This window comes from Phaeoacremonium minimum, assembly GCF_000392275.1.
Source record: "Phaeoacremonium minimum UCRPA7 unplaced genomic scaffold PA7_03_scaffold_157, whole genome shotgun sequence".
Classification (NCBI taxonomy): domain Eukaryota; kingdom Fungi; phylum Ascomycota; class Sordariomycetes; order Togniniales; family Togniniaceae; genus Phaeoacremonium; species Phaeoacremonium minimum.
Window position 1 is genome coordinate 4,038 of NW_006921064.1, and position 24,272 is coordinate 28,309.

Below are 24,272 nucleotides of genomic sequence, written 5' to 3' on the forward strand. Positions count from 1 at the left end.
GCACTCTACGGTCCGTCACAATTGTACAACAACTGAAGACAGAAATTCTACCTATCGCTGGGAGTTCCAGCCTTATCTCCTCGGACCGTCCAAGGCCTGAAGATGGGTTGCGCAATGTACAGAATGCACTCCCCATAACGCCTCTATCAACAAGCCGCCAAAGAGAGGTGATGTTCACAGAAATGCCACTCCTGAATCCAACCAGCGAGCCGGCTGTTTCTGAGGAGGAAGCTTTCGCAATGGCTCAATTAACCGATGAAATGGACTTTTCCCTGGATACCAGCTACATGGATGCGAGGTTCATGGACGTGGGACTTCTATCGTGGGATGAGCCCGGCGTTTTCATTGATCCACATTGAAAAGGATGCTACTATCGAACAAATGACATTGTGCAAATCAGTGCCATAGAAATACACGCTATTCATCTCGACTCGTCGCGGGAACCCGGTTCAGCTCACGAAAGCTTCGACGGCAGGAAGAGCTGCACTTTGGCTAGCACTTTTTCAAATCACGTACCGAAATTCTGGATTCTCCAAGTCGGTGATGTCAAGAAACCTTTTTTATCTCATCAGCATTACGAAGTGACTTATCAAGACTGCGTCGGCAACCTACTCTCTATCCTGCACTCGTTCAAATCCTGGCTGCTGTATGATCGCGGATTTGATCCGATTCCGTCTCCTGTAAAGCCACGAGATGAGAAGGACATCTACGAAGCAAATTGCATAACATCCGATGAAAGTGAACTCTGCGGAAGCCCAACCCGCGCCCCTGAATGTTTGCGGACCAATGATGTTTCCAACGCAATATGCCACCAAATACATGGCTGCAACAGTTGTTTTCTTGGTGTAACCAGCAACATTGGTTGATATCAGGGACAAGATGGCGACAAATGGGCAGATTGCGGTCTGGTTGAGATAGAAACCGGCGAGTCGACCAGCTTTCATATCTGAAGGAAGTGAAGCAATCAGAGACATGCCTATTATGGCGATCAAAAGGCCATTAGAGCTGACGAGTAACCGGTTATGCAGCCTGCTGCCCAAGAGTCCGGACGTTACGAGAGACACGATCTGGACTGCGCCACCTGGAGCGCCGTACAGAAGAGCCTGTGCAGGGGAGTACCCGAAGGAGCGGATGATTGGGGAGAAGAAGTTCGTCATTCCACCGTTAGGTATCATCGAGAACAGCGAGTAGACAACGAATGTCCATGATAGTGGGTCGGTCAACGCTTCGACGAATTGATACCGCTTCCATTGTCGATTACCTATGCCTTGCTGGTTGACACGGACATGCTGGATTGAGAGAAGGCGATCCCCCTTGTTGAGCCAGCTAGCATTTGTCTGGTTGTCAGGTATGATGAATAAAAAGACGATTCCCATCGCAATGGTTAGAAAACCAGCTACGAGAAAGATGATCTTCCAAGGCTCGATTGCCGAGCCATGCTTCTCGATTGCTGTGATGATACCGTACGAAATAACCCCTCCTGCAATCTGTGCCACACCGTTTGCACTGAACCAAATCGCGGTGCGGGTGCCTTGCTCGTCTTTGGTATACCATCGCGATGTAAGAAGGGCAAAGCCAGGTGTCACCGATGACTCAAACAATCCGAGGAAGAACCGCAGTGCCAAAGCGCCAGAAATGTTACGGACAGCGGCATAACAGCAAAGAATGGTCCCCCATGCGATGATGTTGAAGGCGAGGTACTTGCCCAGTGGAAAGTATTGCAGCAGTCTCTGTTTAACTTCGTAAGAGTTGACTCAAACGTTTCATAGCATGAGTTCATACGTTACTAGGCCATTCAAATGCAAGATACCCAAAATAGAACATGCTATGAGAGAGTTTGTTAGAAGTGTAGGGTCACGAGAGAATGATAGGGCTCTCATCATGCCTTGCAAGCCAGTTATATTCGTCACCATGTAAACCGAGACCGCCTTCTGATCTCGGTTTCGATATTCCCATGACGGCAGCATAATTGAGAGTAGTCTTGTCCAGGAAGTTGAGACAGTAAACAATACACATGATCTGAAGAAAATCAGCGATGAGAATGCCTGGTTCATTGTGAGCACTACGTACCGGCATCATGTACAAATCAATTGTACGCAAAAGCTTAGCGTGCTTATCTGAATCGATTGCGAGATCTGCATCGCTGACGCCTTCTAAGGCTTTCAATGCTTCATCAGCATTCCGGACTGCTTGCTCGTCCTCATCACCTCGATGCGACACCAGGTCATTAACTATCACACTCGACTCCGATACATTAGCCACTGTCTTGTTCATGGCTCTCCCGCTCTTGTCTGTGTACGTCGGTCGGTGAATCGTAATATCATAAGAAGATACGGAGTGTTTGGTAGTTTGATCCACAGGATGGAGTACTTCGACCTCCAGCGCGCACCATCCTCGCCACCAAATGCACCGATGTGAGGAGTGAGCGGGCCGTTTTGATATAAAGCATTCGTATTGCATCCTGTGTCGGAGCGGCTAACAGCACATCCCACTAGAACTAGTATGCAGGAGTGAGGAAAACACAGTGCCGTCCGGACTGTCTTACTAATACCCCTCGCCAGGGGGAAATAAGGGTCGATCCAGTGGTCATACCCTTCTCGCTATCTTTTCCTTTCAGCCCAATGAGGCTCCAAATGTCACTGTATGCTTTACAGCTAGTGCAAGTAGGGATTCAATTTGGTTTAGGTTATATTTAGCTCAAGACGGGACCCGCTAGAGCATAGTTGAAAATCCATTGAGCTTCGTTTAGCGATGTGTTCGACGTGATCGACTTTTTCCTCATCAAGATAAGTACGCCATGTTACAAATAATCACTTCCATACTAAGAAATCTCGATGAGTCTACCACGTATAAATGTTATTGAGTGAGACTGTTATTTCAAGTAAAACTTGATAAGCTATCATCTGTACTGTGAGATGCGAATATGCCAAAACAAGATCTCCTGCAAAATGGTTCGCCCTTGGCAGTTCCAGCCACGCAAGGAAAAGTCGACGCGTCGCACAATCAGGGCGTCGGATCCCCGACTTGTTTACTCTCAAAGACATGTGGGGGGGGAAATGTGGACCGCACATACTCTCAGTATCAAATGATATGCCAAGAGCCATTCTTATTATGCGCTTCGCCATGAGAGTTCGACCTAGAAACGTGCGCTCTATCACCTCGGATGCTCGAGGCCAAAGAGAATATGGACCGTCAGCGAACAAAAAAGTAAAATATAGAACGCAAAGAAAATATCTTGTTCTGCATACAGTGCAACATGTCGTTCATGAATTCCGAAATTTCATCGACTGCATGCCTCTTTCGCCATGGCAGCTTACAGAACCCTGAGAAGCATAATCTCTCCCCTGCTAAGGCAAGAGAAGGCAGACTGAAGCCTGACTATCATCCCGAGTACCGGGATGATTGTGGGGAGAATTGTGCTGGAGATAAAACGAGGTAAGTATTTTGAAAGCAGTGTTTGGAAATGCTGCAACAAGAACGGGACGTTGCAAGGCGCAAAAAAAAAAAAAAAAAGATGACATCGTGGTGTGGATGGCCCACCTGCAAAACGTGTGAAGCTAGCTATATCCAGAGACGACTCGTACACCTAAGCAAACGAATGGGCAGGTTCTGGAAACGGCGCTTCCTTGAACCTGGGTTTGTTCACCAGAAGAGATATAATTGGTCTTGGTTGAGTGTAGCTTTTCGTTCTGTGACTACCTGGGTATGCATTGACATGGCAGCTAGGGACATAGTTGGGGGCTGTGCGAGAGTATATACTGCTAAGACTGATACAATTGGATTACCTCGACAAGACAATTCAAGACTTCTCAGTTAGGTAATCTAACTGCCGGTGTTGAAGCTGTGTTAGCCTTGTGTTTAGCTCCCAGATCTACGGTAAGGCAACAATCAAAAGTTTCAAGCTCCCAGGTTATCTTTTAATCATGCATCGTAATGAGGCAATGACAGATGCTAGAGACGTTGAATGGTCATTTCATTGGCCGGCTCGCCATTGAGCGGAGGTCAAGTGTGTGGGTGTTCACTAGCGCTACCGGTTCCAACGGGGCGGATGCTCCTGCAGGATCGTCTAAATAGCGGCCGTTTAATTTGGTATAAGCCATCATGTTCAGCCCCAGCTGTCGCGTCAAAACTGCCGAGACGAAGCGATTGGTTGACTCGCCATTGCCCAAACCTCACGACCCAAATGCCACCAGAATCCTAACACAAGAGGCAGGCGGGTTCCAATTTTGGGATGGCATGCCTCTATAATCCGGGGCGTTACTGCGCGCGTGTATTCCTGACAGCATCTGTCCTGGGATCTGCAATATTAAGGCTGAATCTCAGGTATTTCGGTAGACAAAATATATATAGGCCGCACGTAGCATTTCTGAAAACAGAATTCTAGCTCTGTCTGCATGACATAGATACTGATCCCAGTACCTCATTTGACACAACTTGCTCATCATGAGGTGTTCCGCTTCCTTCCTTCTACTTGGCGCCCTTGGGGGATTGAAGTCCTCGCTTGCACAGTCGAGTTTCCCTCCTGAGCCTGTAGGACTCACAGAGGTCGTCTCCGAAAGGTGGCCTGGGGCTTCAATTTCATACAAACAGGTGAGTAGTACGGCGCTGATCCCTAGAACCTAGCACTTTGGATCTCAATTCTACTGAGTACATCGTTGACATCTTCCTGCAGACCTCAATTTGTGAGACAACTGAGGGAGTCAAGGCATGGAGTGGCTATGTGCATTTACCCCAATCCGTTCTCAACAAAGTCCAAGACATCTCGGTCAACTATGATGTGAATCTCTTTTTCTGGTATTTCGGTAAGCGTCATGTTCTTAGGAAGCTGGGAGTACATTAGGCTAATTCATAGTTCAGAGGCTCGCAACAATGCCGAGAAGGCTCCAACGTCGATATATTTGGGTGGCGGTCCTGGATATACCTCCTTCGACTCGATGTCCGGCTTCCCGTGCAACATTAATGGCGACTCCAATAGCACGACGCTTAACCCTTACTCGTGGAATAAGAACGTCAACATGCTCTATGTCGATCAGCCGGTGGGAACTGGGTTCTCGTACTCGTATCGCCAAAATGGCACTTTAAATTTATTACAGACAGATGCTACTGGTGGTCCAGTCTTCACGCCACTGGAGGACGGAGCGTCGTTACCAAGCACAAATGCTACCTTCCTAGCGGCAACATTGGACCCAAGATCAATGGAGACTACGCAGAATACAACAGCACAGGCGGCACGAACTCTTTGGCAATTCGCACAAGTTTGGTTTCAGGAGTATGTTTCCTACTGATCCACCAGAACTGGGACATGGAAGACTGACCATGACCCAGATTCCCAGAGTACAATACCGAGGACAAGGAAATCTCCCTTTGGGGTACATCAGTAAGAGCACACCCAATCAGTCAATAGAATCTATCAAATTCGTACACTAGAGCTTACGTTTTACAAACAGTACGGCGGGTTCTGGGGAACCGGATTTTTCTCACACGTTGTTGATCAAAACAAGTTGGTAACCTCAAAACGACATCAGAATGTCAATGCCACGGTGCTCCCTCTTGGGACTTTGGGCATAGGGAATGGCTGCATTGATACAGAGGCGCAAGCTTCCAGCTATCCCAATATTGCATACAACAATACATATGGCATCGAGTCTTACCCGGAGGAAGTGTATGATCTTGTCGTAGGCAACCTCACAGCCCCCGATGTGGGCTGCTATGATACAATCAGGCAATGCAGAGCTCTGAGAGCTGAAGGGGACCCTACCGGACAAGGCACAAATCAGACTGTGAATGAGGCTTGTCAGGCTGCGTCTGCTGTGTGCTTCGGTGTTGTCTTGGGATCTTACGTTCTTACTACCAATGTAAGTTCACTTTTGCAGGTCCCATCGATTTTACGATACGGGTCACTAATTTCGTCTCCAAAAAGCGGTCTCAATTCGATCTGACCCACCTGAGAATAACGTCAGACATCTCCAATTATTTTGAAGGCTTCTTCAACCAGAAATGGGTCCAAGAGGACCTTGGCGTTCGCGTCAACTTTACCAGCAACGATTACTCGTACCAAGTTGCCATGTTTCAGATGACCGGAGACGCGATGATCCAGGACAAGTCATTACTAGAGAACGTTCTCAACAGCGGTGCCAGTGTCGCCTTGGTCTACGGTGACCGTGATTATCAATGCAACTGTGAGTATTTTAACATCTTCACATCAGGGTCATTATCTGTTACGGTGTGAGGTCTTTGGGGTCTAACCAGGTACATTCGATTAGGGATCGGCGTCGAGAACATTTCTTTAACTGTGGAATATCCTTCCGCGACATCGTTCCGTTCAGCCGGCTACGCTGATATTGTAACAAACTCTTCCTACAACGGAGGCTTGGTCCGACAACACGGTAACGTGTCTTTCTCACGAGTCTTTGAGGCAGGCCACGCCGTGGCTGCCTATCAGCCTGAGACCGTCTACCAGATATTTCAGCGAAGCATGTTTGGCAAGGACGTTGCCACGGGTAAGGTCACAGCCGATAACGACTACAGCTCCCAAGGACCACTCAGCAGCTGGGACACCAAAAACCATGTGCCAAATGTCACAGATGCGAACCAGTGCTATACGTATGAAGCATTGGATACTTGCACAGATGAGCAACTTGAGGCTTTGGCGGATGGCTCGGCCGTGATCAAAGACTTTATCGTGCAAAGTCCTGGAGGAGCGAGGTTGGATGCAATCTCTGGAACCGCAGTGCCGGTAGGGACAAGCGAGTCAGGAAATGGAAACAGCACGGGCACGGATGGGGAGCCCAATATCGCCTCAGCCTTCTCTCCAGGAGGCGCCCATTTTACCCTGGCGATGGCCTCAATAATGCTTGCCTCCATGTTGTTGGTCTAAAGCGATTACTTTGACCGAAAACTTTTATAATAGAAAAGGAGAATCGAGGACATCGGGCAGGGCCATTCAGATGTAAGTTATGTACTCTAATGTGAGGGAGTGTCATCCATCCCGCATTATATGCGAGAAATATATACATATGTACGGTCGTCTTTACTACTGTTGTGCTGATGTATCTAAAACCAGCACCTCTCCTGTCTCGTCCGGGGGAATGGTTGTTTGTTCTCCAGTTCTCCTTGTGACATCAAGAATGTTGCCACTACGGATCGTTCTGCGAAAGATATTGTTGGGAGAAATCCTTTCACCCTACATACTTCTGGAATCACCGGCACTTCGTCCCATTTCTCTTGCGATGGCAGACTGAAGCCCGGCTGAGCCCACGCCGCCCATGGCGTGGCCATCACCTCGCGTAATCTGTCATCGTCACCAAAGTCATCATCTAAGATCTGCGTATCTCCTGCATCGCACATACTGCCACTTTGAGAGCCTCGCTTGCCTCCTGAAGGCATGCTCTCAGCGGACGACGCGGGACTTGCGTGCTCGCCGGTATGCAACAACATTTCCTCCTCTTCAACTTCAATGACTCTTTGAAGAGCCACCGCAATTGCGTCGCTTCTCCATAGGCCTTCTTGTCGGTTAAGGTTATACAACAGTCTCACGCACTCCCATCGTATTTGTGGATGCCGGCATCGTGACCCAGCCATGAACAATGCCATGACCAACCCCGGCTCCATCGTCATCGTCCGAATAGAACTGTCAAGTTTCTTTGTGAGAGCCTTAGCTATAGTGAGCAGTCGCGAGAAGAATCCAAGATGCGCGTCAAACCGCGTTTCTGGTCCTGGAATGGATGCAATCATGAACACTCGGACGAGGGCATGGTGTAATCGCACTGAGAGAGCAGGTACGATACCGTACCCTTCGCCCATCTCTGTCGAATGCACGACTGACTCCTCAAATTTGCCCATAGCAGACTCCCATTCTCGCAAATCCTTCTCAAAAGCCCCACCTGCGGCGATATCTATTGATATGGTCGGTATCTCCTCATCCGCCATCATCAGCATCCGCATCATGCGGAAGAGACCGCTAGCTGCCTGCTCATAGCTCTTAATGACACCGGTGTCCGCTGGATCGTACCTCAACAAAGCCGCATCCTGGAGCTCATACGGTGCAGTGACCTCTCCAAAGGACATAGCCTCCAGGTCCAATCGCGCTACAATCTCTGCTGCATGGGCTACTTCATCTGTGCGGCCCAATTCACACAACAGTTTTCGTCCTGCCGCTACATGCATCCTGCTCTCACGCAGTGATCCCATCAAATTCGCGGCTGCGCCCAGTGCCAGGCTTAAAGCTAGCGCTCGCTCGGGGTGGTGCATGCCCCGTGCGAGGGAGACCGCCTGGTGGTAATGAAGCTCTACTTCTCCGGCAGGCAATGGCACAGTGGCCACTGTCGTTTCAGAATGCCAGCGGCAATGCAGCCCGCCGAGGGCTACGACGGCGTGCCATACGGCGGGCTCGACATGCGCTAGCTGGAGGATTTCGCTGGTCCAGAAGTGCGACGGCATGAGCACCGCAGTTGCGGGCGCGGTGGTGGAGCGGAAGAGGTCAAAGAGCTGGCATTCCCGCGACTGCGGGCTGGATCGTGGCTCGCCCCCCAGAGCAGTTGATAGCGAAGCCGGCGCCTGAGTCGGACTCCGGGAGACTGCAAGATGATTACCGAGCGAGGACTGCTGGGCGAGAGCCTCCAAATCGCGACGGGAGAGCTTTGAAGAGGCCGGCAGATAGCCATCGCATTTACGGTGTGTGGAGAGGCAGCGCCGGCAGTGTGGCTTCTCCTCATCGCACTTCACCCGCCGTATCCTAAATCCCCCAGCATTAGCAGGGCAGCTCTATGTCTAACAATTCCTGTGAGCGCTGGAAGGCCAGCGTTCCGCTCAGTCAACCTACCTGCAGGTGATGCATCCGGATCCCCGAAGACGGGCCATTGATTCTCAGTCATTCCACCCTCTATCCGGTCGAGGTTGACGGAGGACGGTTGGAACGAGTAGAAGGAGACAAAGACCATTGAAAAGATTGCAAATCTGATTTGAATTCTCGCAATGCCATGACAGATGCCTGGGATGATCCTTCAGGAACAAAAGACCCCTTAAACTGTAATTCTCGACTTAGGGCTGCATTAGTGGCAGCATTTTACAGCCACAGTGCAACGTAATAGAGCGCTAAGCCCCGGCCCCAGCTCGCCCTGCCCTTCGAGCTCCGAGAAGACTTGTACTGTACAGCCAACAGCCGACGGAGCTAACATGGAGATTCATTACCGAAGGGCTGGACTGGTGCAGGCGGCCCATTAGAAGCCCGAATCGAGAGCACTAGGAAAGTGAGTAGTCGGAGTGCTGAGGTCTCGCTGTAAACCAAGCCACAAATTTTTCGCGCCCGGTTTACAGCCAATGCACGGAAGATTAATACAGAAAACAGTAGGAATGTTTTGTTGAGGTTCATTGAAACAAAAATGATTTGCTTTTCTTGCATTGACACCCTAATCCTTTCCTTGACAAACTCCATGTATCCGAACCTGCTTATGTTCCGAACCGATTCGGAGAACAAGTTTGAGCAAATCCATCCTTCCCATTACCCGCATCACCCCCAACCATCCAAAATCCATTGCTCATGCACCGAAACGCGCACGTAGCCATTTAGTAAGTTATACCAGAGCGAACCGAGATCTTCGAAGAGTCACGGCCCATCGCCTGTAGTAGGTCGTTGCTTTACGCGCAGCCCCAAACATTGGCCACGTATTGGTAGTAGCCAGCTTCCAGTTGGGTCTCAACTGTCCCAAAACCGCTCGAGTACGATCCATATGCATAGCTGACGTCGTTCGTGTCAAAATTCCACTTAACGTCGTAGCCACTCGCACAACCCGAGAGAGTCAAGACAGTGTTGTCTGCGGTGAGCACTCCGATTTCATACTTAGTCTGGGCTGAGCAGATAATTTCGCCATTGTCAATGAGCTGAGCCCAGTAATAGCCCGTATCTATCGAGATATAGTGGTGAGCAAGCAGCAATTTGAGATACCGATTGCAACTTACTAGCATCCCAATCGCCTATATACTGAACACAGCAGAGGCTAGAAGACACCATGGTCAGAGCCATGAGACAAAGTTGAAAGAACTTGTTGAAGGCCATTTTGATGAGCCGGAATACAAACCCTACTTTGCGGCTGAAGAGGGTTACTTTGCTTAAAAGAACAGGTGAAAATTGCCGATGCTGATAAGATGATAGACACTGAACACAAGGATATTGGAAAGGTTTAAATAATTGTCCATATCTAAATACGATATCATAATTTATTCCAGCTCTTGCAGTGTTCTACCAGCATTGGATCTCATGATGTTCAGTGTTCTAAGAGCTGGCAGTGCCATTGGCTACGCCACGATCCTTTACGGCCTGTGCCGTAGGTACTGCTGACCGATCAGCGTGCCTGGTGGCCTCGTTATGGCTGGGACGACCTATCGCTCAGCGCGGGGGAAAGCTTAGGATAGTGCTTAACAGATCAGCACTCAAGTACCGCCAATTCGGCATCTGTGCCACAGGCTGGGAGTTTTGGGTCTACCACTTGAGTGAGGCATTGGGGCTTCATTGCGCCTGTTCTTCAGTAGGGTTACCTTACGAAGCTCTCTTTATTTTTGGACAGCAGGACCACAATATTTGCAATGTGTGACAAGGACATCCTTCGCGCTCGAGAGGATGGGCTTACTGGGCACTTACTTCAAGGAGTTACGCAATCACTTCATATCTTCCAAATGTACGAGAGCCGAGCGAACCTTGACCATGTTCTGACGTCATATTACGCCAGATTAGATTCACTAGAACAGTGTGAGGCAGCGTAAAAGTTAGAAGTTCTCGTCATCTCCCTACTAGAATGCAGCGCGGGAGGGGCATCTGGCACGAGAATGGACTACATGATGGCTAGATGTGTTTTCAGTCACAGGTGATTTTTGTGACGTCTGATATCAGCAAGTCGTATCTTTACAGAAGGTTTTCAAGAATAATACTCGACTAGTTGCTTCAGCTGCAAAAGCCGGCTAATCTTCCATGAGTCACCGCATCATCGCCGATACTTCCCTGTAGACATACTTGACAGCCCTGATATGGCCCTGCTCATTCACTTGACAGTGATCAGCACGGTAGAGCTTTACTTCTTTGCATCATGCACACCGTCTCCGGCCGTCTTGCCGAATGAGTCGACATCGGATTGATGATTAGATAGCCCATCTGCAACACCCTCATCGAGCTTCGCTAATTCCTCCCATTTCAAACCTTGGACGTTCCTGTAGTTCTGGTGGGGCCAGATCTTGCACAGTATATAATACACTATTGCGACAGTCGGGAATGGTACGAGCTAGCCCAACTAGCCCAGCTTGACGCCTACTGGAGGCACACGGGCTCCAACCTTATTAACAAAGCCAATTATGCATAGTCCAACTGCAGTGATGTAGGCCGCGGTATGCTTGGATGTTCCAACCTCCATGGTACCAATGATTTCTTTTATATTTGTTGTCGACGTAGATGCTCGGCGATAAATGTTGCCCTTGCTAATGAGATAGTCCTTGCACAGCATGATACTCACTGCAGGTCCTATAAAGATGCTATAAGCACCCACCAAGACATCAAGGTTAGCATTATGGCCGGAACATGGAACAAGATATTTCCTTCTTCAGAAAAGAAATAACCTACTGAAAATAACCTACTGAAGTCGAGAAACGTCCCAGTGGAAACATAAATCTTCCAAGGACAGATAGCCCAAGCCAGAAGGTGAACAATGATGAATTCCCTGGTCATAGTGATGTGTCTTGGCCATAGCATAGAGGTGTCTGATCCGAAGGGAATCATATTCGATGATAGGTTTTGACTTACGACAGCCAACACCACGTGAATGCCAAGAGAAAGATACCAAACCGTGCCCCTGGCGTTGTGTGTTGTTCCAGCATATAAGATATCATATTTCAGGGCTTCCAGAGCAGTTGACCTGTTGCTCTTTGAAGGGCTGCTGTACTGATGATTCTAAGGACTGAAGATAGAGCGTTGAACACAGCATTTATGAAAACCGTTTTAGTGACCAGTGAGCCATATCCGGGATGGACTCGATGAAGCTAGATCCCCCGCTAACGCTGCTGCTGTATGCATAGATTATCTGCCAAGCTTTTTCGCTCGAGGTAAGAGTTGTTGAGCTAAATTGGTCATCGAGACTGATCTTTCCGTGAGACTGCACCATGCAGTAGATGAATAGACCAAAGATGGCGGGAAAGCTGAGTACACAAGCGGTTGTGAAGAGCCACTTCAACTGGTAAGGACACATGAATAGAAGCAACAGATAAAAGGTCCAGACCAGAAAGTAGCAGAGGAATTCTGCGTTGTGTAACCGATTCTTGCTGGTACATGGGTGGGTATACACCGAATGCTGTAAAAGCTGTCTGAGATATCTGTTAGAATGTGCTCAGAGAGGATAAAGCCGTGAATGACTGCGCTGATGCACAGATTCGACTGCTAGTCTTCCATCCTCGTCGGAGAAGTCAGTCAAGGTGAGAGGTATGACGTTCCAGTTGTTCACTGTGATATGTGAAGGGTGACCAAGCATATGCGATAACCACTTATCATCAGTGTATACAGCCCACCATAGAATACGGCGCATCTTCCGCTCCGAGGGCACGATACTCCAGTTGGATGGATCAACATGGAAACCAATGTCTTGAGAAATTCCAACTAGCATGTTCGTCATTCGCCAGAACCCAGGATGATTTGGCGCCGGGATCTGCGTTGGCATCATCTGCATGAAGAGCAAAGTAGCTTGAACAAGGGCCAAGTTCGGGGTTCGTGCTTCAAAAGAAAGACAGGAAAAGATCCACGGGCGAATCTCTTGTTGCAGTGGACAACTATCAGATCTGACCAAAGGCGAGTATTGCCAAAAGTGGGCACCATGATTATAAACAACAGCAACAAGAGGTGATGGAGCTCGTCGCTCTGTTACTCTGGTCTCAAATATCTCTCGAGGCTCTAGGACCGGATATAGCTCGTCTTGATGTGCAGAGAAGATGGACTCGACCCGCTCAAGTGAGTACATCTCTGCATGACAGTCCAAATAGGGGTTTGGGAAGAGCGTCAGATACGATGGAGCCTCTCGTTGACTTCCCACCCGCCAAACAGTCCAGAGACGTCCCCAAAGCATTGGAGGTTTCGTAGACCAAATGACGCAGAAAATGGGGCTCTTGATAGCTGCTTGGGCCAGAGTACAGGTAGGTTCTATCAAGAAACGTTTTACTCCCGTTGAACCAACTGCTTGGTCCCCTCAGTTGGGTGTCAGAGGTTCCTCATCATTACCCCGAACACGGACAGGGAAAGCCGCTTGCCCCTCGATGCCCGGCACGTCAACGGGGCTTCTTTCAATAGATGGTGATAGCGTTAGTGAGGACCTCACAGCTCGGGCTGTCATGCGCCGTGGTCTCCGCACTTGAGGCGCTGAAACGAAAGTGTAAGTCTGTTGCCGGTGACGGCAAAGCGAACAAACTTCGTCATCGACCCGGTCTCGAATGCATGCAACTCGTCTCTTTCGACAAGCATCGCATCTAAGCCCCACAGATCAGCTCTCGCTTCGGCAGAAAACTCCCGGAATGCCCAGGCCGCTTCAGACGATTCAACTTGGGTCCGAATAGTTCTTGAACGATATGGTCGAGCTGAAGAACTCATTTGTGATATTTGCGCTTTGTTCGCCGCGAGATCAATCGGTCCTTGGCTGTTCTCTTTCGTGATTTACAAGTAAATCCCTTTGAAAATGTTGAAAACGGGCAGAAGTTCTTCGGCAGCCCCACAGCTCTTACGACTTGCACGTCGCCCGCGGACAAGGGGGCCGGGCAACTGTTCTGCGTGTAGACAAATTTCGATGTGGCTAACATTAAGCGCGATAGGCTTTACAAACAAAACCTCAAGAAACGGGAGACTTGATAGAATACGGCAGAAAACGATATTGTTTTATTCGATACGAAGCGACCGAGCAACACAATATCTTCCGCGGGTATATCAAAAGTATGCGGCAACAACCCGTGCATACCTCATATCTCAGCTTCATGACTTGAAGCCTCGCTAGGCTAAGATATCCTTGACATTCAATCTGTACAACCTAGCTAATCACAGGATGCGAACCTTAAAACTGGCCAACAAACCTCGAGTTGAGAACTAATCCGGAAAGAATTTGCTAAACTTGTACGAACACTCCTGGAAACCTCTCCAATCAAGCCTCTATACACTCACTTCTCAAATTTACTAGTCAACATAATTTGATCTCACGAAATGTGCATTCACATTCACCAACACATTTTGATTCTCATTGTGACTTCTGACCACTGTTGATAGGAAATCTGCTCTGACACAGTGTCTCGGAAGGAGCACACACAATCCGGACATCGCCCACAGATACATCACCAGGTCATATACCTACTCTAGTAAGACAATTCTTAAAATCAACATGCCTAGCAAGAGGGTTGTCGCGATACATCTTGGTAGACTGCAGTCTTTATCTTTTTGCTCTTAGCTCGATGTGACACGTAATGTGATCGAACTTGTCCATAAGAGCATTATATCACCGACCGTTACTGGAATGAGCGGATGTATATGTCACTTTCCTGTTCAGTTTAGAAAATCTCGGCTATTCTTGAGATGATTTCTGTGCCTCGACCAGCGAGACAACGTCGAAAAGGCAAAGTATTGAATTACCGCTGTCGTGTCATGCCACGGGATCGTCTCGTGCCAGCCTCCGGCTTGCAGGAAAGCGAGCTCATCATAAAAGAAGCATTCGATAAAACGACAGGGTAAGTACTCCTCCAGGATTCTATCGTCAAGAATAATACTACCTATGGTACTAGAATGCGCGCGCTTAATGACTGGGGTCGTATGACCGGGGTGGCGGAAACGTGCATCGATACCGAGCTCTAAATGGCCGGGCCGGTCGCTTCCCGCGCGTCTGTGCCGCAATCAAGATACGGACTTGAATACTCCGGTCCGGAAGAGTGAAGGGAGAAAAGGGGAATTATGCAAGGACACAGCCATTCTCCCAACAGTAAGCAACCAAACCAAATCCTTCGTGGAATCACTTGTGATTAGCGTAGGATAGACTGGCAAGACTGGATGCACATGAAGATTGAGCCCCACACGATAGGAACGAATCGAGAATATTTCGAGCTAATTGTGGCGTTAAATGACAGCAAATCCACTTAATGACCGAAGTTGGCGCTCATTTCAAGCTTCTTTGATCCTTGTCCAAAACCCCTAGAAGAAGGCAGATGCAAGCCTCTGCATGACCCGCTGTTAGGATGTCCTTAATGTATCTGCCAGTCACACATCTCCTTTAGGAACTGTCCGTCCCCCGCAGGGACTATTAATCGGGGTGTCTGTAAAGGCGTTTAAGCATAGCTGCGCTTTGTGGGGTGATGTGATATTCTTATGAATGTTTTCACTTAATAAAGATGCCTGCCAAAGGCGCCGTGAACAGAAATTAAAATGGGTCGAAAATAGGGCGAACTAGAAGTCGCACAAAATGGGTATAGAACTCTAGGCATTAAGACTATCAAACTATCCTATTGAGAGATACACGGTGTGGTTTCAAAGCGGAGTTTCCACTCTCACAAACCAACGCAGACATAGTAGCCAAGCCACAAATTATCACAATTCGCATCGACGTAAGGGTTCCAGGACATGAACTGAGCCGAAGTAATAGCCTGATTTTGTTCGATAGACCAACATTCGTCACCAGACTGGACCTGATAAAATTTCTTGCAGTTACTAACGATGCTGGGCATCTGGGGCGAGGGACCTGTTGGCGTAGCTGTGGTAGTAGTAGTTGGGGTCGTTGCTTTTGTGCTAGTCGCACCAGATACACCCACGCAGACGTAGTATCCGAGCCACAGGTTGTCGCAATTAGCATCTACATAAGGGTTCCACGAGAGAAACTGGTCTGATGTGATGGCCTGAGCCTGTTCGATAGACCAACATCCATCACCGGACTGGATTTGATAATACTTGTTACAGTTACTCACGATACTAGGCATCTGTGGTGATGGCCCGCTGGAAGTAGTCGTGGCAGGTGCTGTAGAGGTGGTCGTAATCGTGCTTGCGCCCGGCACACCAACACAGACGTAGTAGCCGAGCCAGAGATTGTCACAGGCTGGCGGGGTTAGTATGCCTTAAGAATAAAAATTGTTTGTTCAAAGTTTGGTGACTTACTTGAGTCAATGTAAGGGTTCCATGTCGCGAAGTCAGCGCCACTGATGCCATACTGTGACTCGATGACAGAACAGGTATCCCCGGAGACCACGAGATGAAAGTTGTTGCAGTTAGCGGCCAAGCCTGACTGAGTCGGCTCATATGACGAAGAAGATGTTGTGGTCGTGACCGGTGTGGTAGACACCTTAGTCGAGCTAGAGCTTGTGGTAGCTTTAGCCGTGGTACTGGCGGTCGTTGTCGCCTTAGCCGTAGTTGTAGTAGATGTTGCTGCTGTCACTGTACCAATGACACAGTAGTTCTGTCCGGCAACCAGATTGCCCGGACATGAGACACCTGGGTTGAGTGCCGCAAAGCTGCTCTCCGTCAGACCCCACCCGGCGGCAAAAGATGCACAAGTGTCGCCGTTGTTGGCGGCAGTCTCAAAGTCGCAGGACACATTCTGACGGACTTGGAGGACGCGTGCCGCGATCAAGTGAGGGACTATGCCCAAGGCAAGAAGAAAAGCAAGGCCCATGGCTTTAATTGTCCAACTAATTGATAAAAGTATGGAAAATGGGGGACTATCAGAGCAACGAGACGATTTGTGACCAGGACGGCGCAATGAGCAAAGATCGAACCAACGGATGGTGGGTTTGCATCATGGCCATTTATACCATTCTGCGGCTATTTAAATCACGCTCACAACGCGAGACCTAGAACTTGGTATCAATGTCCCTGGTCCCTTCTCTAAGAGGGCATGTCCGACGAGCTTGCCAAGGAATTAGCTCTGCGGTCTTACATGTCATGAGAATGAGTCTGGATCAGATCCTGGTTTCTACTTAGCAACCGTGCCATCGCCATGAAAGGACAAAAACGTCGACCGAACAAATGGAAGACGTGACGTTGTATCAAAACTATCCACGGTCTCAGTCCCGTGCCATGATTGGTCAGTATGGAACCAGCAAGTTCAAGGGAAGACCGAGCCCTGTCGAGTTGCCTCCAGGTGGATCGAGTGGGGGCCGATAGCAGATCCCGCAGACACGGGAGGGCGCACTTGGCTACACTTGGCAGTACTTGGCTGCACGTGGCGAGACTCGGCTCGTGAAGGTAGATTGCCATGCTCAATTATCATGCCTACCCCCTGAACGTCTAGTCTCACCCATGTTGATGCTTCCTCTGTCTGCTCCATGTCTCCTCGGCACCCCATTCAGGTCTGAACAGTTAACAACTTTTGCCTTTTCCACTGCTCCATTCGAAAGCATCTTTCTTCAACCCGCGATAGTTGAACTTCGCTTTACTCATTGGCTTTTACTGCTCCATCCATCATTAAGATGGACGCCCTCTCGCTTCTCACCATGTTGCCAGCCGCATTTCTATGGGCAACACAGGCTGGTGCCATGGCCTTCCCAGCTACGGTGGAAGTTGACTTGATCTTCCCTCGCAACGATACATACGCGCCGTCTTCGCTTTTCCCAATCGTCTTCGCCTTCCAGAACGCGGAACTGGCGCCATCGCTCGACCCAGGTTTCGACCTAACGCTCTGGGATACATCCGGCCGCAACACTACCAACCATAGCCCTGCGTTGGACTTAACGACAACAAACTTCTCAAATAGCGACCCTACGTATGTATATACGTATGTTACCGGGCTAAACACAACGGACGGCGGTGAGGCGGTATCGTATCGCCTAACCTGGGCCTTTAGTGCCGGTAACTGCTCTACCAATGGCGGCGCCTTGACGTTTGGTGGCGGCTTTCGGGACAATAGCATGGAGTTCACAATTCAAAGCGGCGCACAGGAGCCTGACCTCGTGGCGGCTACGGCCAATCGCGACTCATGCAGCAACATGAGCCACTTTGCTTTCAACCTCACTGGTACGCTAGACGTAACTCTACCATCGCAATATGATGGCCGCAGCATGTGCGCCGTCTTTTCAGACTCACAGCCGCTGGTAGCGGGAGACCCATGTGCAGTTCAAGTCAGTTCCGCCACGGCGAGCAGTATCTTGGCCAACCTTACGGCAACGGCCTGCTCAGCCCCAAATTCTATCGTGAGCTGCACATCTCACAATATGGCCTCGATAAGGTTAGATACTGGATACATGGTCCTGTCGAGTGGGCTGATAGCTTTCATGGCTTTGCTGTATGTGTAGACCAGGCGAGTAGCAGCTCGCGGAGAGAAGCGTAGGATATGCGTACATTTCCCACATATCTGATTTATTTGCTATGCTTTGCAACATTCTGCTTTGCTTTTCCCCTCTTCTCTTCTGTAGTCTGTATGGCGGCCTTTCAAGGTGACAAGGCGAACGTGCCGTGCCCGCGCCTGAGCCTCGGTTTCCTATGGCTTCGGCAGGAGGCAGTGCCTTTGATTAGGATGGGAAGCCTATCTCAGAAGGAAGCCCTTTTACTAGGCAATCTCTTAATATGCTTCCAAGTTTATTCACCGAGTGCCGAGAATGGGTAGACGTATCGGCCCTACCGAGCAGAGCGCCAGGAGGTGGGCTAGACTCCAGTGCTAGATCCTTTGATGGCACGGCAGCATTTATACATGCCGATTTTGTCCTATTTTCTTATTACATGATGCTTAACGCACCCAAACATTGGGGGCCGCGCTCATATGACCTGTAAAGTGTGAACGTTGCGTTGCCGCGGTTGTCATGCCCCTGAACATCTCCACCGCACTCGTACCGATCCTATGGCGGCCGAGCAATGGCGCAGTGTGTCGGAGGATCTATTCCTCGGTCATGATTTATGTTACAGAAACGCCTTGGCGAGGAACGTGTGCTCATTGATTGAGTCAATTGGAGTATGTAGACGCCTGAGTGGTTGTACATAAGCCAGTCTTGCTCCTCGCCTGCTTCTCAGCGAAGTGAGCAGGGCCACTAGGCAAGCAGCAATCCAGCAGCAGCCATATCGGCCGCCTCAGTCGCTTTGGCTCGGCTACTTCATCTCATTGGTGCTGTCTTCGTTGATTAATTGTATTTTACCTCGCCGACGTGATGCTCCCCGCTTCACAACTGGCAGCTGCCTTGGCCACTGCGGGCCTCTTCCTCGCCTTCGGGTCCGTGGAGGCTGCGTCGGGCTTACAAGCTCACATACGGCAACCCGCAGCGGTGTCTTACCAGGGCCGGAACAACTGCCCAACCCTCTGTAGCGTGTCGGGTCCAGACCCGGCCAACTGGACAGCATATCACAATCTGGACCAAGTGGCACACTGCAAAGAGACAGTTTTCTACCACTTCTCTCTCCACGATGCGGTTGACGTTGGCAGTATGCCGCACCGCATCTATGCCTGCACTTCATTCGGCACGACAAAGAAGGCGGGCATTGAGGCCGCCGCGGATAAGGCCGCCGTACAGACGTTGAACAATGCATCCTTTACGCTTGGCCGCTGGGGTGACTTGGCTCCCCAGCGTGTTGATCTGCGCGCTCTGTCAAAACAGATGCGCCGCTTCATGGCCGACGGCTTCACGGGGGCGAACAATGCGCCATTTGTATTGTTTGCGCAAACCGTCAGCAGCACGGCCGGTCTCTACATGGGAAAGTACGTTGAAGTTCAGCCGACGGCGAGTGACGCACTCCTGGCCATGGAGAATTCGTTATATGGCTCCAACAATACAGGCGGCAGCGTAGCTCTTGAGCTGTGCGGAGAAGGCTATGATGGTGATCACATCTTTGGGTTCATTGCCATTAGTAACACTTCCTTCACTCCAATCCAACAGGCGCTGCAGTCATGGGCAAACGCTACATGTCTGGCGTTCTCAACGACGCAGAATATCACCAGCACGGCCAGCTTCATGACACCCCTGATACTAGCCTCGAATGGAACGGTCAATGGAACCAATGCAACATTCTCAGGTAGCGCAACCCGACGGACGATACGCGGCAGTAGCTTAGAACGTCGTGCTGACTGCACCACGATTCAGGTGGCCTCGGGTGATAGCTGTGCGTCATTGGCTAGCAAATGCGGCATCTCGGCGAGTGACTTTACGAAGTACAATCCCAGCTCAACTCTCTGTTCTACTCTAGTGCCACTACAGCACGTGTGCTGCTCAGCTGGCACATTGCATGACTTCACGCCAAAGCCGAACAGTGACGGGTCGTGCGCAACTTATACGGTTGTAACCGACGACACATGCTCAGGCATTGCCGCTGCAAACAGCCTGACGACTGATGAGATTGAAAGCTACAACGAAAACACGTGGGCATGGAACGGCTGCAGTCTGCTGTATGTTGGCAATATCATCTGTCTTAGCAGCGGCACGCCGCCTATGCCTGCGCCCCTTGCAAATGCCGTGTGTGGCCCTCAAAAACCCGGCACTACGGCGCCGTCCAGCGGCACGGCTAACATTTCGAGCCTCAACCCGTGCCCGCTCAACGCCTGCTGTGATATTTGGGGCCAGTGCGGTATAACAGCCGAGTTTTGCACCGACACAAATACGGGAGCGCCTGGAACAGCCAAGCCAGGAACTAATGGCTGCATCTCGAACTGTGGCACTGACGTGGTGAAGAGCAGCGCACCGGCCGAGTTCATCAGCCTGGCTTACTACGAAGGCTACAGCTTCGGCCGTCCTTGCCTGTACCAGGATGCGCGCCAAATCGACACGAGCAAATTCTCACACATTCATTTTGCTTTCGGCGTGCTGAGCGCCGACTATGAGGTGTCGACGGGAGATGATCTCAGCACCTACGAATTCAATGCTTTCCAGCGACTGACTAACGTCAAGCGAGTGCTCTCTTTTGGCGGCTGGGCCTTCTCGACCGAGCCAGCCACTTACAACATTTTCCGTACCGGTGTCACATCTGCAAATCGCCTGACCATGGCCACCAAGATTGCCAATTTTATCAAGGATAACAACCTGGACGGCGTTGACATTGATTGGGAATATCCAGGGGTGAGTGTTTCCGTAAGCTAACGCTCGTCTCTCGCATAGCTTCTAACCCTCAACAGGAGCCTGATATACCTGGCATACCTGCTGGCAATGATGATGATGGAACCAATTATCTCGCGTTCCTAGTCGTGCTCAAGAATCTGCTTCCTGGCAAGACGATTTCTATTGCCGCCCCCGCCTCCTATTGGTATCTCAAAGCATTTCCCATTGACAAGATTTCCAAGGTTGTTGACTACATCGTATTCATGACATATGATCTTCATGGCCAATGGGATGCGAACAACCAGTTCTCGCAGGAGGGTTGCAGCACCGGAATGTGCCTACGTAGCCACGTCAATCTAACCGAGACTAAGACTGCCCTGGCGATGGTGAGTACCCTAGACCAATTCTCCTTAACGTCTTTCAATACCTGAGCCCACTTCGACTGACACTCTTTGCAGGTCACCAAAGCTGGTGTGGCTTCAAACAAAGTCGTTGTCGGCGTAAGCAGCTACGGTCGTTCGTTTGCTATGGCCCAAGCCGGTTGCTATACGCATGACTGTTTGTACACTGGCACTGCTACACAGTCTAACGCCGCCGAAGGCCCATGTACTGGTACGGCTGGCTATATCTCAGACGCCGAAATCTATGACATCGTCAACAATAATTCCAGCCGCGTCAACCAGAACTTTGTTGACAGCACGAGCAACAGCCGTGTTGTTGTCTACGATGACATTCAATGGGTAGCCTTTATGGATGACTCCATCCGTTCTCAACGCTCTGCGCTCTACAAAGGGCTGGCAATGGGAGGTACCACCAACTGGGCCAGCGATCTTGAGTCATACAATGATGCCCCGGACACCAGTAACTCATGGGACTCTTTCAAGCTCAATATCAAAGTCGGTGTAGATCCGTATGCTGAGGGGGATAGACACGGCAACTGGACCGACATAGCCTGTGACGACCAGTCCGTGCAAAATATCAACGGCCTGACGCCTCAGCAGCGCTGGAACATGAGTGAGTATTGTTTTTCAATCTCGTCTCTTACTTTTCTAGGGGACTTTTCCTTTCTTTTTATTTTTGGAATATAAAAACAACAGCCAAATTCGAGGTTAGAAAGTGGTTTGAAACGTTCCTATCAAAGCCCTTGCCTAGTCCTCTATTTCCTAACCCGATAATCGCTGACCTTTTGCGACATAGTGGATGGACCTGACGCTTGGTCCGATGTCATCGATGTATGGAATGACTTCGACAAGGCTAAGGGCACACACTTCACTATGTCTGTCTCGAACACCATTCACGGACCCGAGCTAGCCGACTGTGGATCATTGCTCACTACCAACAACTGTGAGCAGACTTTGCAGTGCATTGGCTTCCAGGGCGGTGGCTCAGGTGCGGCCGGCTACGAGATTTGGAACTCCATGGTTATAATCCATGAGGTATGTGAGGGATGGAGGGACATTTCGTATATTGAACGCCGTATATATTAACCGACTATTCCAATCCAGATGTATGCGAGCTACGTTACTGCCCTTTACCAAGCTGCCGCGGCGTCTCTGGACCCAGCGCTCAAAGACTTCGAGAACCAATTTGCACCTATTCCACCCCCATACGATGACACATGGCTGCAAATCCTCTTAGCATGCACAAATTTAGTAGGCACTGTTGCCGTATCCGGCTTCTTGAACACTAGTATGTGTTGACTTAATCTTTCCCAATGGTGATCATCCCCCCTTCCTACTACGGATGGCTGACGCTGCGTTCTAGTCCTGAAGTCAATGCCATACTGGAGGGCGAACTCGGTCTCATACGACAATTGGAAGGACACAGGAAAGGCTTTGGTGTCCTTCGGCGTGTCTATTGCTGGAACACTCTCAGGCAAAGGCGGCGAGTAAGGGATCCCCATACTAGCTAGCTTTCTATGCCGCTCTTGTGCTCCTGATGAGCTAATGATCAAATATACAGCTCGGATTGGACTGCTGAAAAGCAAGATGCCTTCTCCGACTACATGGGTCAGGTAGTCTCTGCTTGGGGTAATGTTACCGAGATGTCTCTTAAACAGCTTTTCGACGGCACGGATTCATCTGTCAGTCTGTTAACAAGCCTAATCGCCGACGGCCACATGATTGAGGGTGCTGTCAACAACGCCGTGGCATACCCAGATGTCACTGCGGGGGGCACGACGCTTGCGGAACTCCAGGCTAGCATTTCCAAAGCCTTCTTCGCGTTTGCCATTCCAGCTCTATGGTCCGTCGCCGGTACACGAGCCTTTATTCTTGACACCGGCTACGACTGCGGCACCGTTGACCCAGAGGACGAGTACCTGAGCACTGACACAATGCATAAAACAGCAGGCTGCTATGATGGCAAATTGTATTATCTCGTTGATCCTAGTGGCGATGCCCAGGACTGTAGCAGCTGCGATGGCTGCGCGGTCACCTGTACTGACAATGACTTCTCGGCACCGCCAGGTATCGACACGCTTGATGGGTCGCGCTTTGGCGGTGTCACCGTGTCCGATCTGATCACCGGTGCCGTCCGCACATATATCCAAAACGGCAACGCCAACGGTGGCGCCCAGACAGATCCGACCAACGGCGGGTCACTCGATGATCTGATGGACCAGGATGTCACCACGCCCGGGTTTATCCGCATTCCTGTGTGCAGCCCTGATGTTGCCTTCGCAGCCTGGTCAGATACCGACGTGGATAAAGACGTCGAGAACTATCCTTGCTATGTCAAGCCTTCTATTAGCGACTGTGAGGATTCTTCGTTTGTCGACCAAACCAGCGATGCCTCTCCCTCGGTAGACGACTGCATGGGTATCGTCAATAATATCAAAGGTACCCAGGGCGAGTGGGAGGTCGAAAACGCCATTGGCACGCAACACCAGCTTGTTCAGTATGGCGACTGCAAATTCGGCATCCAGGGCCTTAACAAGCACGGCAACATCGACTTCTATATTGGGGCCCAGGATATCGTCGATATCATCACCGAATCCGTCAAACAATTTGGCGGCAGTGGTAAAGTCGGTGCCAAGGGCCAGATGGACTGTAAAGGAGATGTCAACAGCCAGGATGTTGAATGGGGCTTATACTAAACATTAAAATCATGCCTTGAGATCTACAGCTTTTCAGTTCAACCAATCGATATCATTAGTAATCATAAAAGGTTGTATATGCTTTCAGCCAGAGTAGGAAAAGTGCGGCATCATACGGTGAAAATATTTCTCAACGATTGAGGATTCCCGGCTCCGGTTCACTCTCTAACAAATGGTCCAC

General features: G+C 49.9%; 2 protein-coding genes across 2 annotated transcripts; both read left to right on the top strand.

Annotated features, from left to right (window-relative positions):
* Window positions 1-5,195: 5,195 nt before the first annotated feature.
* UCRPA7_2322 (putative carboxypeptidase protein) lies at window positions 5,196-6,877 on the top strand (the record flags this gene model as incomplete). The annotated part of the gene is made up of 5 exons (XM_007914910.1): window positions 5,196-5,269; window positions 5,326-5,377; window positions 5,448-5,855; window positions 5,921-6,179; window positions 6,264-6,877. The coding sequence occupies 5 exons, from the start codon at window positions 5,196-5,198 to the stop codon at window positions 6,875-6,877; spliced, it is 1,407 nt and encodes a 468-aa protein (XP_007913101.1).
* Window positions 6,878-19,119: 12,242 nt separating this feature from the next.
* UCRPA7_2323 (putative glycoside hydrolase family 18 protein) lies at window positions 19,120-24,091 on the top strand (the record flags this gene model as incomplete). Its single annotated transcript, XM_007914906.1, has 8 exons — window positions 19,120-19,783; window positions 20,264-21,015; window positions 21,072-21,380; window positions 21,453-22,008; window positions 22,192-22,430; window positions 22,500-22,683; window positions 22,759-22,882; window positions 22,957-24,091. The coding sequence occupies 8 exons, from the start codon at window positions 19,120-19,122 to the stop codon at window positions 24,089-24,091; spliced, it is 3,963 nt and encodes a 1,320-aa protein (XP_007913097.1).
* Between the last annotated feature and the right edge of the window lie 181 nt (window positions 24,092-24,272).